Below are 17,402 nucleotides of genomic sequence, written 5' to 3'. Positions count from 1 at the left end.
CATACATACATGTATGTACATAAATACATGTATAGCTATATTCCCCTGCCTTTTTGTTTTGTATGCCTGACAAATGGTCTCGTATAGATGTCTGTTTATTTTGCACTATACTCCCTGATGTGTGTGTGTGTGTGTGTGTGTGTGTGTGTGTCTGTCTGTCTGTCTGTCTGTCTGTCTGTCTGTCTATACACACATACAAAATCACTCAGTCAGAAGTCATTAATGTCCAGGCTTCTCAGCAATTACTGTCATGTCTTTGTTTTAAAATATAGAAGTAGGGAGATGGCTTAATCAGTGCCTACCATGTAAGCGTTAGTACCTGAGTTTAGTATCCTTACTATGCTGGGTGTGGTAGCCATGGAGATGTTCAGACAGGAAGATCCCTGGAGCTCCGTGGTCAGTAAGCCTAGTCAAATGAATGAACTCCAGGTTCAGTAAAATACTCTGTCTTAAAAAAATGATACGGTGATCATATGTGACACCCAGTGTCAACCTCTGTCCTCCACACATGTGCATACACAAACAAATACATGCACCAGACACACACACACACAAAAATGAAATCTTATGCTACATATATTGCCAAGGTATATGTGAACACTTGCGCTTATAAATCAAAATTAATACATTACTGTCGTGCAGTCAGATTATGAATGTCCACATTTTGTGTAGCTCCCATATAATAGGGACTCACTTGCCAAAATGGATCATTTTTACTATTATTGTATATTGAGTTTCATTTCATCCCATGTTTTTCTTTTTCAACTTACAGTTAAATTATGTTCTAAAAGTTTACTAATTTGGAACTCTTGACTAGTAGTTGTACATGAAAATAGATGCCAACATGAATTCTAATGCAGCAAAAGTCTATCGTAGTCATCAATGGTAAAATTTTATTTGCTGTCATTATAATTTATCTACTGAGAATTTGAGTTTCTTATCTAGAAGAGTAAGAATTTGTTTTCTATTCTCTCTCCAGATAATACATTGATTCCTTCTTATCTTTTCCTAGCCTCACCAAAGTGGCTGATTTAGTATAGTTTACACCTTCATCAGGAAATATACTGCAAAATAACCAGACATCATTATGGGAAAATTATATGAAACCATTTGTCAGTTATCCAGAATAAAAAGATGGGGAAATAAGTTGTCTTATAACTTAGAGCTGCTTCATTTGCTGCCCATAAAAGTGTGTATCACATTTATTCAATGAATTCCCATGGCTGAGTGACTAGTTACTTGATGAATTATTAAGGTGCTTCCACCCTGTTTTTTTTATTATATTTATTTTTAAATTTCATATATATATACTACATTTGCTTCATTTCTCCCTCTTCTCCCTTCAACCCCTCCCCCAAGAAACATTGCTTTTAGTGCTTTATTATGTCTCAGCCTGAAGAAAATAGAAACCTTAAAATTTATTCATACCATGTTTAGTGAATGCTTTTCAGTATGGAGAAAAAAAAGTTTACTAGGATTCTTGCTTGATAGTTAGCTGGAAAGTGTCAGATGGAGCTGCTGTGCGCAGGCCACAATGTGAGTTAGAACTTGGCTTGTACATAGCATCATATAGGGCCTTTTCGATTTGCCTGTAGTATATAGGCACTGTCCAATAGTTCTCCACATTATACTTCTTATATTTTCAAGACTAGGTACTTAAGTATGGGATGAGTCTGTCACAGGGGTTGGGTCACCTAAGATAATCAGAAAACTCGTATTTCCGATTGTCTTAGGAGCTGAGATACCACTACTCTGTGTCTCCAAACTGACCCGCCTAGAGGGAGATAAGCCTGCAAATAACTACCTGGACACAGACACCCTGAACAAATACAGGGGTATGGGATAGGGTTGACACCATAAAGCACTTTATCTGACCAGCCACACATGTGTAGTGAGCAACTATTGTGTTGAAAGCAGCAGTATTGGAGGTAAAGTAACACTTTATGAATTATAATTTCTGGGTAAATATAAAATCATGTACTGTAAAATCATTAACTATTGGAAAAAATACTTATCTGTACCATGGGAACGTAATTTTTTTTATATTCCCATTGTGAATACTGCCCCCTTGTGATAGTTACAGGTATATAAAGAAAAACAAAAACAAAAAAAAAGGTAAATCATAGGAAACATTAATGAACATGTATGATCTTTTATATTATTAAAGCTATTGTTATATATTATTCTCATTAGAAAGAATATCCTATGACAGTGGATTGTATAGAGAAGAGCATTAAGAAAAGAAAATATAGTAAAGATTTTTTGATAGTACAGTTTGACCTCAATAATAACAGCAGGGGTTGAGAATCCATAATGTGGTATTTGTTGTGAAGCTGAACAAGCCAAAAAGCCATTTTGATAGCAAGCATCTGAGCTTTGCTGGCAAAGATACCAACTTACTTTAGAAGCAAAGATGATGAACTCAAGAACACCAGACTTGATACTGGTGGCAGATACCACAAATAAAATGTAGCAGCCATGGGAGCTTCCTATGTAGTGGCACTCAGACTTGTTAGAGCTGTTAACTGTCACACTAGTGGGGAAGATTACCATTGCCAGCGGCCAAAGACACTGGTCAAGTTATTATTGGAGATGAATTTGTTACTCAGTTCAGTGCAATTTCCTTATTTAGCAACACTGTCTACTAAAGAATAGATGGCATGTCTGCTGATATACTTGGTCAGGTAATTCAGGAAATTAAATATATTCCACTTCCAATATTCAGTATCCAGTTTGATCAACCTACAGACGTTGTAAATTGTTCACTGATTTATGCAAGGTATATTAATGATGACAACTCTAACAATGAATTTCTCTTTTGCAAATGCCATGAAACAACATTTGTGCATGTAATATATTTGACACGGTTCATTTTTGAAAGAGCACAAGATCTCGTGGGGAAAGTTTCTGCCCTAGCTGTGCTAGGGTGGTGATCTGGGTTTCAGTGCTTAGTACTGAACGAGTCACCAGAAGCCATCGGAACTCATTGTATGGTGTATTGGCAAATATTACCAATGAAGACACTGCCACAAGAGTTACAAGACGTAATAATAAACACCATAAGTTTTGTCAGTTTTGTCAAAGTGAGTACTTTAAACCCTGCTGTTTATGAAACAGTGCGATGAGTTGGATGCATCAAACAAAGCTCTGCTATTTCACACTGTAGTGAGATGGTTCAAGATGAAAAGTTCTAAAACATGTTTTTGAGCTTTGTGATGAACTCAAAATGTTTTTAATGAGAAAGCAAGACCACACTTTTCAGTGATAAAAGTGAATAACAAAAGATAGCTTACTTTGTTGACATCTTTGCCATCTTGAATAACTTAAATTTATCACAGAATACAACATGTCTCAGTTTGTCTGAAAAGGGCCAAAAAGTTTTATTCCAAATGAAACTTCAGGTTTGGCTAGGAAAATAAAAGGATAAAAATAAATTTTTCATGTTACCTAGCCTTACCTGCTTTCTTTGAAGAACATGACATTGAACCAAACAAAAGGATTACAATGATAATTTCTATAAACCTCACTTGCACAAGCTTGCAGACAAAATTTTACTGCGTTTTCCAAGTCTACATGACACCCATTTGCCCTTGTTGGAAGCCCTTTAACAGTCAAAGTTGAAGATGTTCCTGAGACAGTACAAGAAGAGTTCATTGAGCTTATTAACAGCAATGTAGCAAGAACTGTTTCTCCACAGTGCTAATTACAAACTTCTGGAGCAGATATCTCCAGTCCTGTCCTGTTCTGAGACTTTGTTGCACCACCTTCTTCCATTTCCAACACAATATCTTTATGAAACAGGGTTCTCCAGTTTGTTGGGTATCAAGTCTAAAATATATAAGTAAGCTTGTGGAAAATAATCTTCATTGTCCTCTTGCAAAGACTATCCTGAGAATTTTTGATCTGGTCAGAAAGAAGCCATCTCAACCTTTGCACTGACAGTTGCCTTTTACACATAACTGTCACAAAATGTAGCAATGTAGTTTACTGTAGTTATATTAAGACTGTTAGCCATGGTATACCATGCTTCAAAACAAATTTTTATTTATTTGTAATTAGGAATACTTCACAATATATAATTACATATTGTTTTGTGTGTTAATTATGTTCAATTTGTAACAATGGACATATATCCTGCATATCAGGTATTTACATCACAGTTCATAACAGTATCAAGATTAAAGTTATATAATAGCAACAAAAATAACTTGATGGTTGGATTGTCACCACAACATCAGAAACTCCTAAATGCTTTCAGCATTAGGAAGATTGAGAACCACGGTTCTAAAGGATCTTTGGTGCCATCTGCTGAATGACTTTTTAACGAAGACCATGGGAAAAAATACAGAATTTTCATTTAATCTTTTTAAAATTAATTTTTTACTAATAGGCCTTATTTTATATTTTCAGATGGGGGTCTCACTATTTTATTCATGCTGCCCATCAACTTTAAATTCTCTTGCCTCAGCCTCCTGAGTATTAGTATTATAGGTAGCATATACCACCATACCTAGTATAATCTGTTTTTTTTTTTAAAGTGAATTTAAGTTTGTAAATGGAGCAGAAAGGTCAGTGTTCTCATATTCATATATTTTTCCCACATGTTTAAAATTTTTAGTATAAACATATTATATTGTGTATAATTGATAAATCAATAATTGATGAACACTATAGCCAAAAGTAACATGGGGATGAAAGTGTTTATTTCATTTTAGACTTCCAAGTGGCAGTCTAACACTGAGAAAAGTTGGAGCAGGAAGTAAGCAGGGCAGAATCCTGAAGGCAGGAGCTGAAGTAGAAGCCACAGAAGAAATATGTAGCCTTGGCTGTCCTGGAATTCACTCTGTAGACCAGGCTGGACCTGAAATCAGAGATCGGCTTGCATCTGCCTCCTAGTGATGGGATTATAGGTGAGCGCCACCATGGCCTGTTTTTCTTGTCATACATTTTGGCAGATTGCTTTCCAAGAAATCAGTCCATTCCCAAATATTAGTAAATTTTGAGCATGGACTTACTCATAATTTTTACTTCTCCTTTAAATTAATTGGCATCTATACTAATGACTCATTTTATTTTTGATTCTAGTAAGCTTGTATATTTTTTCTACTTGATATCATAAGGGCTATCAAACTGATTTTTTTTCCAAAGAGCCAAATGAACCTGGGTTTTTTAAAGGTATAAAATACAAACTATATATTTTTTATTTATTCCATTTTCATTGTGATTATAGCCCCCCTCTTCCTCGTCCCCCTTCACACAGCTCCTCTTCTATCCCCCCCATTTTCTCCTCTGAGAAGGGGGAGGTATCCCGTGTCAACCCATCCTGGCACATCAAGTCACTGTAGCACTAGACAATTCCTCTCCCCCTGAGGCCAGACAAAGGAGCCCAGCTAGGGGAACAGAGGCAGGGACACAGAGTCAGGGATAGCCTCTGTTCCAGTTGTTAGAGGACCCCTATGAAGATGAAGCTGCATATGTGTACATAATTTGTGTGTGGGGGGGATAGGTCCAGCCCAGTCTCTGGGAGCCCCCAAGGGTCCAGACTAGTTGAATCTGTTGGTCTTCCTGTGGAATTCCTATCCTCTCTGTGGCCTCTCAGTCCTTCTCCTAACTCTTTTACAGAACTCCCCAAGCTCCATCTAATGAGAAACTATATTCTTTATTCTAGTCTTAAGCAATATAACCTTTTGATGACTTTAAAGCAAAAAAAAGTTCTAAAGTCATTTGAGTTTTCCTCTTAATTCAGTTTTTGCTTTTATTGCTTCCATATCCTCTCTAGACCTTATATGAAACTAGAGCATAGAGACATAAAGAAGGGGATTACAAAGATGCTTCTTTTGGGGTTAAGATGAATGGCTCACGAGTTTTACTGGGTTTATCACATCTGAGTGAATTGGGCATTTACAATATAGTGAATATGGAAAACTTTATTTTAAATGAATCATCAGTTTGAAAAAATGCTTAAGAATTTCGTATGATGAATTTAAAATATGCTTTAATATAATGGGAATTTATAATCAAAAAAGTCTTTTGTTCTAGGGATAAAGAAGATTAGGACTGTAAGAATCTCACCAAAACAAAACGCTGGGGCAAAATCAAAATAAAACAGCAAAGTAGACAACAAAGAGTTCTGTATACAGAGGAGGAAATTTTCCCTGGGAATTTATCAAGAAAGACAAATGAGCCCTCTGGGTGTTCTTATCTTTTCATCTTGTTTGATTAAGTTTTCTTCCTTATTGCAAAACTAGGTTAGCTTGCCCACAAGCTTTTGGAGAGTCTCTTGTGTCCCATCTCCCTACAGACCCTACTGATTACAGATGCTTATTACTGTGCCCTGGGTTTCTAGGCATCTGAACTCAGGTCATTAGACATTAGACTTGTTCAGGAAGTGTCTTAACAGCTAAGATTCCAAATTTACACAGAAATCTAAAGTTTATTTTATAATTATGGTTCAGTCAACTCCAGGGACCTGATAAACAAAACAGACAAAAAAAAAATGTAAAATTAATCTCAGAACATTCCCAATACAAAGACCTCTGGAATGTTTACTTTGCTCCAAATAAATAGATCATAACATACAAAAGTGAGATTCACTAAATAAATAGATCATAGCACACATTCATTACAAAAGAATTGGAAGAAAATAAAAATAGCAAGACCAAACCATCAAAGACTGAAATAGAAAAATGAGAAGGTTTGGGCCTGGAGTGATGATGGCTCAGCACTTGTTCTTGCAGAGGAACTGGGTGAGATTTCCAGCTCCCACATAATGGCACAATACGATCTATAACTCCTGTTCTGGGTTATCTGACATGCTCTCTGACCTCTGTGAGCATCAGGCATGCACATGGTGTATTGCACATCCATGCAGGCAAAATACTTGTGTATATAAAAGAAATAAAAATAAAAACAAGAATGAGGTTTTCTTTAAAACAATAAAAAGTTAAGAACAAAAAACATGTTAAAAGCTAGTACTTTAAAAGCTGGGACTTTAGAGATGGCTCAGCAGTTAAGAGCTCTCTCAGAGGACCTGGGTTCCATCCATAACTCCAGGGGATATGATGCCTTCTTCTGATCACCCTGGACACCATGCATGCTTGTGATGAGCATACACATAAAAAGTTTATATAAATATAGCTAGGGTTGGTGGCACAAAGTGAGGTTCGGGCCAGCCAGAGATACAAGTAACCAAGCAAAATATTAAAAATAAAAATCACTACAGTGGAATTTAAAACATAACTTTTAAAGAGTATGTTTCATATAGCAAAAGTTTCTGAAATCTGAAGAAGCCATGAATAATTCAACTATAAGTTGGAAGTGTTAAAGGTACTAAGAAATGAAAGAACAAAATAGTTACTGTGAGTTTAATGATAGTTACCTGGGAAAGAATTAGGGAGGGGACTGATGCCAGACACCACCATGTAAACGAGAGGGACATGGCTTGAATTAAGGAATTGTTCATGAATTGAAATAGGACAAATATGTTAAGTGTAAACATTTGTAAGAAAGATAAGCTTGTAAAAGAATAAATGTTATATCTATCTAAGCCAATAGAAGAAAAATAGTAGGAAGAGAGAATATTTTGGAAGACAGCTGACACTTATTGAGGAAAGTGTAAATGGAAATACCAATTATCTAATCTGTTAAAATTGATTATCAAGTATCATAAAATTCATTAGTTACATGTTCTTCACATAGGTTTCTGCATATATAAAAAGCTAGACCAAAATTAAGACTGCTGGGGGTGTAGAGAGAATGCTCAGTGGTGAACATGTTTGCTGGAAGACATGAATTTGGTTCCCATTGTTCATATAAGTTGTATCATAACCACTTGTAAATCCAGCCGTAGGGAATATGTCACCCTCTTCTTGCTTCCATGGGTACCTGCATTCCAGTACACTAAACTACACACACACACACACACACACACACACACACACACACACATACACAGACACACACACAGGCACACATATGCACAATCATAGATAAATAAATCTTTAAAATGTAAATAAGTACTGAGATTAACCATTCATATATAATATCATATTAACCCTAAAAATAATGAATTTACCATGACAGTTCTGAATGTGTGAGTCAAAAATAATAGCAGCTAAAATTAACATCCAAAATATTATGAATGAATAAGCTTGTCATAGAGTGATATTTTAATTAAGTCCAATAGATCATTATTAAAAAGATACTGTACTCTATAGCCCATTCCTTTAATTTTTATACCCAGGAGCTTGGAAAAACAGAAAACTTGCAGGAAGATTGCAAATTCACATCCGCCAGAGCTACATAGTGAGACTGTCTCACAAGGAACTGAAACTATTCCTTCCTCAGATTAAAAAGCAAGCATGATGTTACCTATGTTGTATGGATTGAAGAAGTTGTCTTCTGTTCTTAATTAATACTTCTTGAGATTTTAATATCAAGGCTTGTTATGTGTTTTTTTTCTGCATTTTTGGAGATTGTGCTTACAGTAACTTAAGTGATTCTCATTTCTTGACCCAAAGTCCAATTTATGGGATAATAAGCCCCTCTACTTTGTTGTTCAGAGTCCTTTTTATGTATTGGTGAATTCTATTTGGTGCCATTTTCTTGATAATATCTCCCATGTTTGCATGGGGTTGGGGTGGGGTGTGTGGGTATGGATTCGTGCATGCATGCGCATGCGTAAAATGGATAATTTTCTTTTGGTAGCATTATATGCGTGTTTTTGTCCTGTCTTGATATCAGATTGATATAGCCTTACAGGATGAGTTAAAGTACAGCTACTTTTGACTTACAGAGTTTCAAACAGTTGGAATTAGTTCTTGTTTAAATGTCTGATGCCAAAGTAGCCATTGAAACCATCTGTTCCTGAACTCTTTGCTATGTTGAGTGTGTTTGTCTTTTGATTTCATCTTTACTTGTTTTAACTCAGTCAAGACTTTCTGTTGTTTCTTGAGTCAGTTAGCCAGCTTGTGTTCTTCTAGGAATTAGATTATTTTGCCTAGGTTATCTAATTGAAGTATCATTTTTATAGTATTTCCTTATATTTCTGTATTTTCTTTTCAAATTGGTGGTGTTACTTGTCATCCCAGTTTTAGCGATTTTGAATTTATCTGGTTTTATTTTTATTTTTTTGTTATCTATCTAGTTAACATTTTACTGTTGTTGTTCTTGTTTGTTTTTTGTTTGTATCTTTTAGTTTCTTTGATCTCTATTTTTCCATTCTGTATTTCAGTGTTTTCTCCTCTGGCTGTTTATTTACATTCTGCTTAACTTGATTTGGTTTTTTTAGTTTAATTTGATTTGGTTTTTTAGTTTATTTACTTTTAATGTGGGACATGAAGCTATTAATTTGGATTTTTTTCTTTTTATATGTGTTTAGAGCTTTAAACGTCCAAGCACTGTTAGCTGCATCTCCTGCCTAAATAAGCACTCCTTAATTTGATCACTTGTTCTTTCTGCATATGTGAGAATTTGTAAATAACCATGGCTTGATAACTTTTATTTTAAACATTTCTTTATCTCCTTTTTTATTTTAATTTAATTAGCAAGAATAAACAAAAGGACTTCTACATTTTGCTTAGAAATTACCCCAGTAGATCTTCCAACATTAGGAACATCTTTACTTTGGAAGTTACTATAGACAAAATAGGTTTGGTATTATATAATAATTATATATTTATTTCCTAATTTTCCCACATACTTTAAATGTGTAAGTCTTCTGTAAGTTGGAACTTGAGGTTATTTTAGCCTTTGATTGGTATTACCTTCATAGCTTACAGCCTGGTTCTAAAATCACCACTTTAATCTTTTATTATAATAGCATCCCACTAGTATATAACAAAAAAATCTATAGTATTAATTTTAGACCAAATTGCTTCTAAAATTTAGCTGTTTAAAATAATACAGAGATATTAGTTCACATTTTCTCTGGATCATAGATCTGATCCCGTGAATCAATCTATCTCAGCTGGATGGATTGGCTCACAGTTCTTGTTTGTTTTTGTTTTGTTTTGTTTTGTTTTTGAGACAGGGTTTCTCTGTGTAGCCCTGGCTGTCCTGGAGCTCACTCTGTAGACCAGGCTGGCCTTGAACTCAGAAATCCACCTGCCTCTGCCTCCCAAGTGCTGGGATTAAAGGCGTGCGCCACCACCACCCTGGCTCACAGTTCTTAAAAATTTGAAAGTCAGCTGAGATTTCAGCCTTCTGAGATTTTTTTTTTTAATTTGGAATATATACTTCCAGAAAGTACAGTGTTGACTTTTGAGGATGCTTTGTTCATTCTTGGGGGACTCCCATGGGACTACTCGCTCTTCTGAGGAGAGGAATAAAATGCAAGAGGCTAGAGAAGACAGAGTGAGGTCAGGGCAAGGCAGGTAGCAGAGTAAGACTGTCCATGAACTGTACCAATATGAACAGTTTGTGAAGTAAGTCTATCTTGGGTAGGGGCAGTCACCCCTCTTGTAGGTAGCAGCATTCTTCTTTCTCTAGCCAAATGGCATGTTTTCCTTAGTTTATATGGAGGACTACTTTGTAGACCACCTCTGCCACAGCTATTTAAGACTTATATAAAACAGTATGGTATTTATATATGACTGGACACATCATCTCAGATGTTTAAGCCTTATATAAAACAGTATGGTATTTATATATGACTGGACACATCATCTCAGATGTTTAAGCCTTATATAAAGCAATATGGTATTTATATATGACTGGACACATCATCTCAGATGACGCCTGTAAATGGAGCTTAAATGCCCTTACAGAGATCTAATGTGGTTTTCCTTTTGGTTTTTTGTTTTTGTTTGCGTTGTTGTTGTTGTTGTTGTTTTGAGTTACAACGGATTTACACAAGCAACTTGAGAAGCATATTAGGTAGTCAACAGCTGACATGTACATATTCCATAGTATACCATAAAGACATAAAAGAGACAAAACATGACTTAGTGAATAAAACAGAATTTAAACTTCTCTTTAAATTCAGATGTAATTCTAGTTGTACATTGAATTGTTTTTGTTCTTATTATGGTAAAATTTATTGTGAATTGGCAGATGATACTGATCAATAAGCTGCACAGCAGTTATCAAGCATACTTAAGTTTAAAACTACCATCATATGTAAACAGATAATGTGAGCGAGATTCAGTGTTTAAAAGAGGAATTTTTACTGACACCATCCATTCATGAAGGTAATAATTAAGAAATCTGTTTGTAACTTCTGTGTCCAATAAAGAAACTTTATTTTGCTTATTAGTAAGCATAATGATAATAGTATCATATTTTTTAACTACATAAAATCTTACTGGATATTTAGTTATGAAACATACTTGCCATTTTGACTCTGATTTATGAAATGACCATTCAATATGTTTCTATTTGCTTCTCTTATTCTTACAAACTGCCACTTCTGATAACAGATCACACTTAACTGAGCTGTTTATATTTCCAAAATAGTTTAATATTTTAGCTACAATTGTATAATTTCTATACCATTTTATGATAAAGCCCTATTAAGACTTCCCACTGTCTATCACTGCTCCCATAATAGATATGGAGACAAAACATAGATGGTATGTGGCTAGCTTAAATTCACAAAGATTCCCACTATAGCTAGGTCTTCTGGTTCATAACAGATAGTTTGTAAACAAACAGACAGTGAAAGCAAAGACTAAAGTCTGATCTTATATCCCATGATGACTTCTCTCTAATGTTTTTCATAATTGAATAGTATTTCCTTTGAAATAAATGTGTTATGCAATATCTCCACCAGATCTGAGAGGATATTTCATGGTTAGATAATATCTTTGCTTAAGTCGAATTTTGTTAAAAAAAGTGATAATGTACATGACTAAAGTAGGGCTTTTCCTTTCCTCCCTGTGGATTTTATATTTTCAAATCCTCTTGTGTTATAGAGTCATGAACCTATCATGATAAATGACTTATCATGCTGGGATGACTTTCCTTTGTCTTTTTAACAAGTATTCTAACTAATACTGAACCGTGAAACTAGGGAGCATTGCCCCCCTATTCTTATACAGCTCTGGGCCAGAACAGGCTTGTTCCTATAGTAAGGTTTGTGCAAGTGTCTCTAGAAGTAGGTCTGTTTCAAAGAAGGGGGAAGCCTTCCCAAGTGTGATTATCGATCCTTCATAGCTTTACATTCTTTCTACCTCTGAAGGCCAGAGAGACCAGAGCTGTGTGTAAAAAGAAAACACTAGGCCAAAGAAAGTATCTTGCTGGTACTCAGCTGACTTATACACGACCTTGTGATTAACCTATACTTGATACAGTAAAGTTGTTTAATTGATCCCCCTCCCCATTTTACAGGTTTCTGCCAGACAGAAAGAGAGGAGAGGGAGGGAGAGAGGGAGGAAGGGAGGGAGGGAGGGAGGGAGAAAGAGAGAGAGAGAGAGAGAGAGAGAGAGAGAGAGAGAGAGAGAGAGAGAGAGGAAGGAAGGAAGGAAGGAAGGAAGGAAGGAAGGAAGGAAGGAAGGAAGGAAGGAAGGAAGGAAGGAAATATAGGCGCAGGCCTGTGTGAGAGCTTTACTATGGTTGTAGCTGATCAACATGCTTTGTATGATCAAGATCTTCCATAGTAAATAATACTGCCCTTTTATTGGACACTGTTGGATGACACTTGCTGCAGTTTTTCTTTAATAAATAAATACCATAATTCTAGACAGCTCATTTTTTTCAGTGGCTCTACAAATTTAAGGAAGCAATGTGTCAGGATATTAGCAAATCTTGAATCTTGACAGCTACTATCTAGGTCACTGTACTTGCCCGTTGCTCTCTACAGTGTCCATTTTTTTTTCTGTGTAAAAGGAAATAAGACTCTGATGACAATAGTATGTATTACACAAAACATACTTGATAGAATGAATGTAAAAAATAATCATTGGTAGAGAGTTCTAAATTTTATACGTCTTCTTAGTCATTGATGTATATTGTATACCTTTGGCTCACCTACAGGGTTTGTAGTCAAATACTAAATGTAGTTTTAAAATCTAATAGAATGTTTGAATGAACATTTAATTGTAGAGGTTAAGTCCTGCTCCTGTGCCTAATTTTTTGATCTTTACTTTTGTTTGAGATAGAAATAAAAAATGCATTTTTTAAAAAAGTTATATTTTGGATGAATAGCTGTTGTTTCTGAGTCAAAGAGACTACTGGCCACTGAGGACTGCCACTAGATACTAATAATGTCATTTCTTGTAAAACCCCCAGGTTGTTCATATTTGTCTTTTAATGACACATTTATTTCTTCCCCAGATCTTCCTCAGAACTGTGATCCTAACATTCCCTTAGTTGCTCAGGAATTAATGAAAAAGATGATACGTCAGTTTGCAATTGAGTACATCTCAAAAAGCGGTAAAATTCAAGAAAATAGAAATGGTTCAATTGGAGCAAGTCTCGTATGTAAAAGTATCCAGATGAACCAAGCAGACAACTGCCTTCAGGATGAACAAGAAGGCCCCTTAGACCTCACTGTGACTCGAATGCAAGAGCAAACTGCTCAGCAAGGTAAGTTGTTTGTTTAACATATAATACATACATTTTTGTCCTAAAATATTTAAACATGGATATGTTTTATGTTCTTAAGGAAAGTTACCTTTCTTTCCTTGTTTTATTTATATGGCGTAGAGAGAGATAAAAATACACAACTTTGTGACACAGTTTTTAATGATTTATCTTTTATTTTTACTTACATATGTATGATGGCAGTGCACATGTGTGCAGGTGCTCGGGAAGGCCAGAATAGGGGAGTCGAAACCTGAAGCTGGTGTTACAGGAAGTTGTGAGCCTGCTGGGTGCTGGGATACAACCCCCAGGAGCTCTGGAAAAAACAGTGCATGCTCTCAACTAGTAAGCAATCTCTCCAGCCTCCTGTAGTACATTTTTAATAGTTTATAAAAGAAAATTTGAATGTCTCTCTTGCTTTTTTCAAAATGGAGTACACAGTAAGAATCTCATTGAGCAACTTAAAAAATAAAGTATATACATAATAAAGAGATAATATGAGAAAGAATTGTTTTTCTATTAGATAGCTGAAAACATTGGTATTTGCTCTTCAGTTTCTGAGCTGAGATGAGAAAGAAATAGATGATTTATCACTGGGATTTTTTTCTTTATTTTTTATGTTAATTTGTTTTATGTGTATGAATGTTTTTCCTACATGTCAGTGTTACACGTGTAAGCCATGTGACTTAAGAAATCAAAAGAGGGTGTAGGACCCTCTGGGACTGGAGTTACAGGTGGTGGTGAGCTACCATGTGAGTGCTGAGACTTAAACCCAAGTCATTTTTAGAGCATCAATTGCTCTTAAACTGCTAGTCCATCTCTCCACTGCTCTCCCACCTCCCAGTTTTGTTTTATTCTTTTTTTTATGATATAGCTGGAAAGGGTTAAATTGAACATGTGATAAGTACACTACACTCCTGTCATTTAAAACATACAGAGATACCTAATCATGTTGAGTCTGTTTGTAAGATATCTTTGTCTTCACAGAAGACCAAAGAAAAGGCCTTGTAAGAATGTGGGAAGATGCCAAATAAATGGCTTGTCTGGAGATGAGAGAACAGGTAGTTTTTATTTGAATGGTTTAGGAATCCTATCACTTCTTGAGAAAAAAACCAAAGGGGATATCATTCTTGATTAATCCCATGCTTGATTGGAAATAAGATGTAGGTAATAATCCAGTGATATTCACAAAACATGACTCAGAAACTGGGAAGAAGAATGTTTTTTTAAAGTGTTAGTGCAGTGGTCCTAGAATACATTTGTGTTTGGACTCTAAGGGATGAGCACAGCAGTCTGTCTATAAGAAATAGTCTCTAGAGACTCATCAATATTGAAAGATGGAAATAATCCACCTCATTTGAAACCTGATTTTAGACTGTATTAGTTATGTTTATGAAAATATTATTAGGCTATAAGAAAGGTAAATAAAACTCCAATATAAGACTTAAGAAAATATATATCTTATTTTTGACTTTTGGACATTGTAAAACATGGGGTTTTTACATTTTTATTTGCTATCTATACTATATATCTACTCTCCTTTTACAGAAGCAATGTAGCAGTCTATAGGATAGAACTTGATCCTTGGTGTCTGACAGAGTTATGGTTGCAAATAGGAAAAGATGGCAAAAGAAAGGAAAATTGAAACTTATAGGTATAAGTTCAAAATCTTAAATAAATTTCATCAAATTGAATACAGTAAGATATTGTACAAGTCCATAATCTAACACTTAGAAGGGAAAGGCAGGAATATTGAAAATCAAGGGCAGCCTGGACTACAAGAGCCCTATCTTGAAAAGAAAAGTAAAATCATAATAACTATATACCAAAAAATGAAACCAATAGACTATGTAAGACCTTCCATCATATATAACTTTTTAACAGGCATACTGGAAGTTTCAAAGCAAGTTCTTACATCTATCTCAGCTGACTAGGAATACTTTTGCATATTTAATGTCCAGTCAGAATTTTACTAGTTTGTTGGTTTTACTAAAATGAAATGATTTCCTGATCTTAAAATTGACAAGCAAGCTGGTCAGTGGTGGCGCACGCCTTTAATCCCAGCACTTGGGAGGCAGAGGCAGGTGGATTTCTGAGTTCGAGGCCACTCTGGTCTACAGAGTGAGTTCTAGGACAGCCAGGGCTACACAGAGAAACCCTGTCTCGAAAAAACAAAAACAAAACAAAACAACAAAAACTGGCAAGCAAATCTTAAAGAGACAAGAATTATAAAATCAAGGTAATGAGAAGCTTGCTTTAAGACCCGTACAATACTTACAGTGCAGTAATTAAAGCTGGGTCCTATTGGTCAGAACATAAATCAGTAAAAGCTCAGAGATTTCCTGGGCCTTCCTGAAATCTAGTAAATGCAGGTGTCAATAGAAATCACTGGGGAAGATGTTCTATTCTGTAAATGTTCCATGACAACTGCTACACACCCGGAAGGAGGTTGACAATAGGTCTCTACCTTATGTTGCTCATAAAAATGTTAAGGGGTCGTCAATATGAAAAGCACATTTGCTGTTCAACACTGGACAGAGTAGAATTTTGACTAATGAAATTTATAGAATATGACTTCTTAGGAGAATGCAGTTTTTATCACTTGTAGCCTTGTGAACTTTGCAGGCTAATTAACCACCAATCATTTTGTCCTATAATTAGAAAACTAATATTAATAAAACAATAATGTTGTTGTCTAAACTCTAATATGTTAAATTACAGCACTGTCCTTGTCACTTTCTGTTGCTCTGGGAAACATGATGACCAAAACCAACTTAGGGCAGAAAGGGTAGACTTAAACATCCTGATCGTTGATTAAGGGAAATCAGGACAGGAAGTCAAGCAAGAGCAGAGGCAGGAACCATGTTTGCTTGTTTTCTGTGGCATGCTCAGTTTCCTTCTTACACAACCCAGTACCAACTACCCAGAGTGGTACTGCCCATAGTAGTCTAAGCCCCCCACATCAATCATTAATCAAGAAAATTCCCCACAGACATTCCCACAGGCCAATCCAATGGAGGAAATTTCTCAGTTAAGATGTCCTCTTTCTGAGATAACACTAGTTTATATCAATTTAACACCCAAGATTAGCTTTCACAAGTCTACCATTGTCAGTTTGACACACAGTCGCTTCTCTTTGCATTGCACTTAGTTTCCAAATGCAAACACTAACCAGTATATAATTCTGCCAAACATGATATAACTATCCCATGTACTACCACAGTGTATTATAGATTTTAGAGTAGGTGGCAATACCCTTTGAAGAGTACTTAGTCTTTTAGCTTTGCACAACTTAAATATAAGAATACAGTTTTACAAAAACCACTTATACCTCAATCAGTGGTACATTCCATGATAAATAAAGGAAAGAAAACAGATATTGGCTTAATATATGTTTATTTGTATATAAACATGTTCTTAACAAAGTAAAATGGAAAAAAATCATATTAGCTATTTGTGTAACATGTCATGTGGCCTTAGCTGGTATTATCTTCCTCTACTATACATTCTGTATTTTCTCTACTCTCAGCAAACACCTTAGCAGCTCTTCCTTCTTTTACTGGAGAGGTAACCCATACCTTCATTCTTGAGGGGCCCTTTGCCCTCCTGCCTATATTGTTTTCCACTGACTTTAATCATAGGACATGGTAACATCATGAGACACCCTAAAGGGTCGCATACATTCCAGAGTAATCTTCTCTATCTCCATCATGGAGAAGCAGTCCAATTTCCCCCCTGTAGTCTGGATCAATCACCCCTTTGAACACCTTTTCTTCCTTCTTTCCCTTCTTCTTCCCTCCCTTCCTCCCTCCTTCCCTCCTTCCCTCCTTCCCTCTTTCCTTCTCTCCCTCCCTTCCTCCCTTCCTTCCTTCCTCCCTCCC

At 35.6% G+C, this 17,402-nt stretch overlaps 1 protein-coding gene across 15 annotated transcripts in view; it reads left to right on the top strand.

Annotated features, from left to right (window-relative positions):
• Lcorl (ligand dependent nuclear receptor corepressor like) overlaps positions 1 to 17,402 on the top strand; it is a 141,282-nt gene that overhangs the window by 76,253 nt on the left and 47,627 nt on the right. For 13 of the 15 annotated variants that reach the window (XM_031342189.1, XM_031342191.1, XM_031342179.1 and 10 more), the window contains one exon: positions 13,273 to 13,524. In XM_031342189.1, the coding sequence (XP_031198049.1) occupies positions 13,273 to 13,524 (252 nt within the window). Of the gene's footprint in view, positions 1 to 4,715; positions 4,911 to 13,272; positions 13,525 to 17,402 lie in introns of those variants that run through there. The other 2 variants (XR_004110539.1, XM_031342184.1) reach the window with 2 other exon arrangements.

The sequence above is a fragment of the Mastomys coucha genome, unplaced genomic scaffold (assembly GCF_008632895.1).
Source record: "Mastomys coucha isolate ucsf_1 unplaced genomic scaffold, UCSF_Mcou_1 pScaffold22, whole genome shotgun sequence".
Classification (NCBI taxonomy): Eukaryota; Metazoa; Chordata; class Mammalia; order Rodentia; family Muridae; genus Mastomys; species Mastomys coucha.
This window is presented reverse-complemented; position numbering and strand designations above follow the sequence as displayed.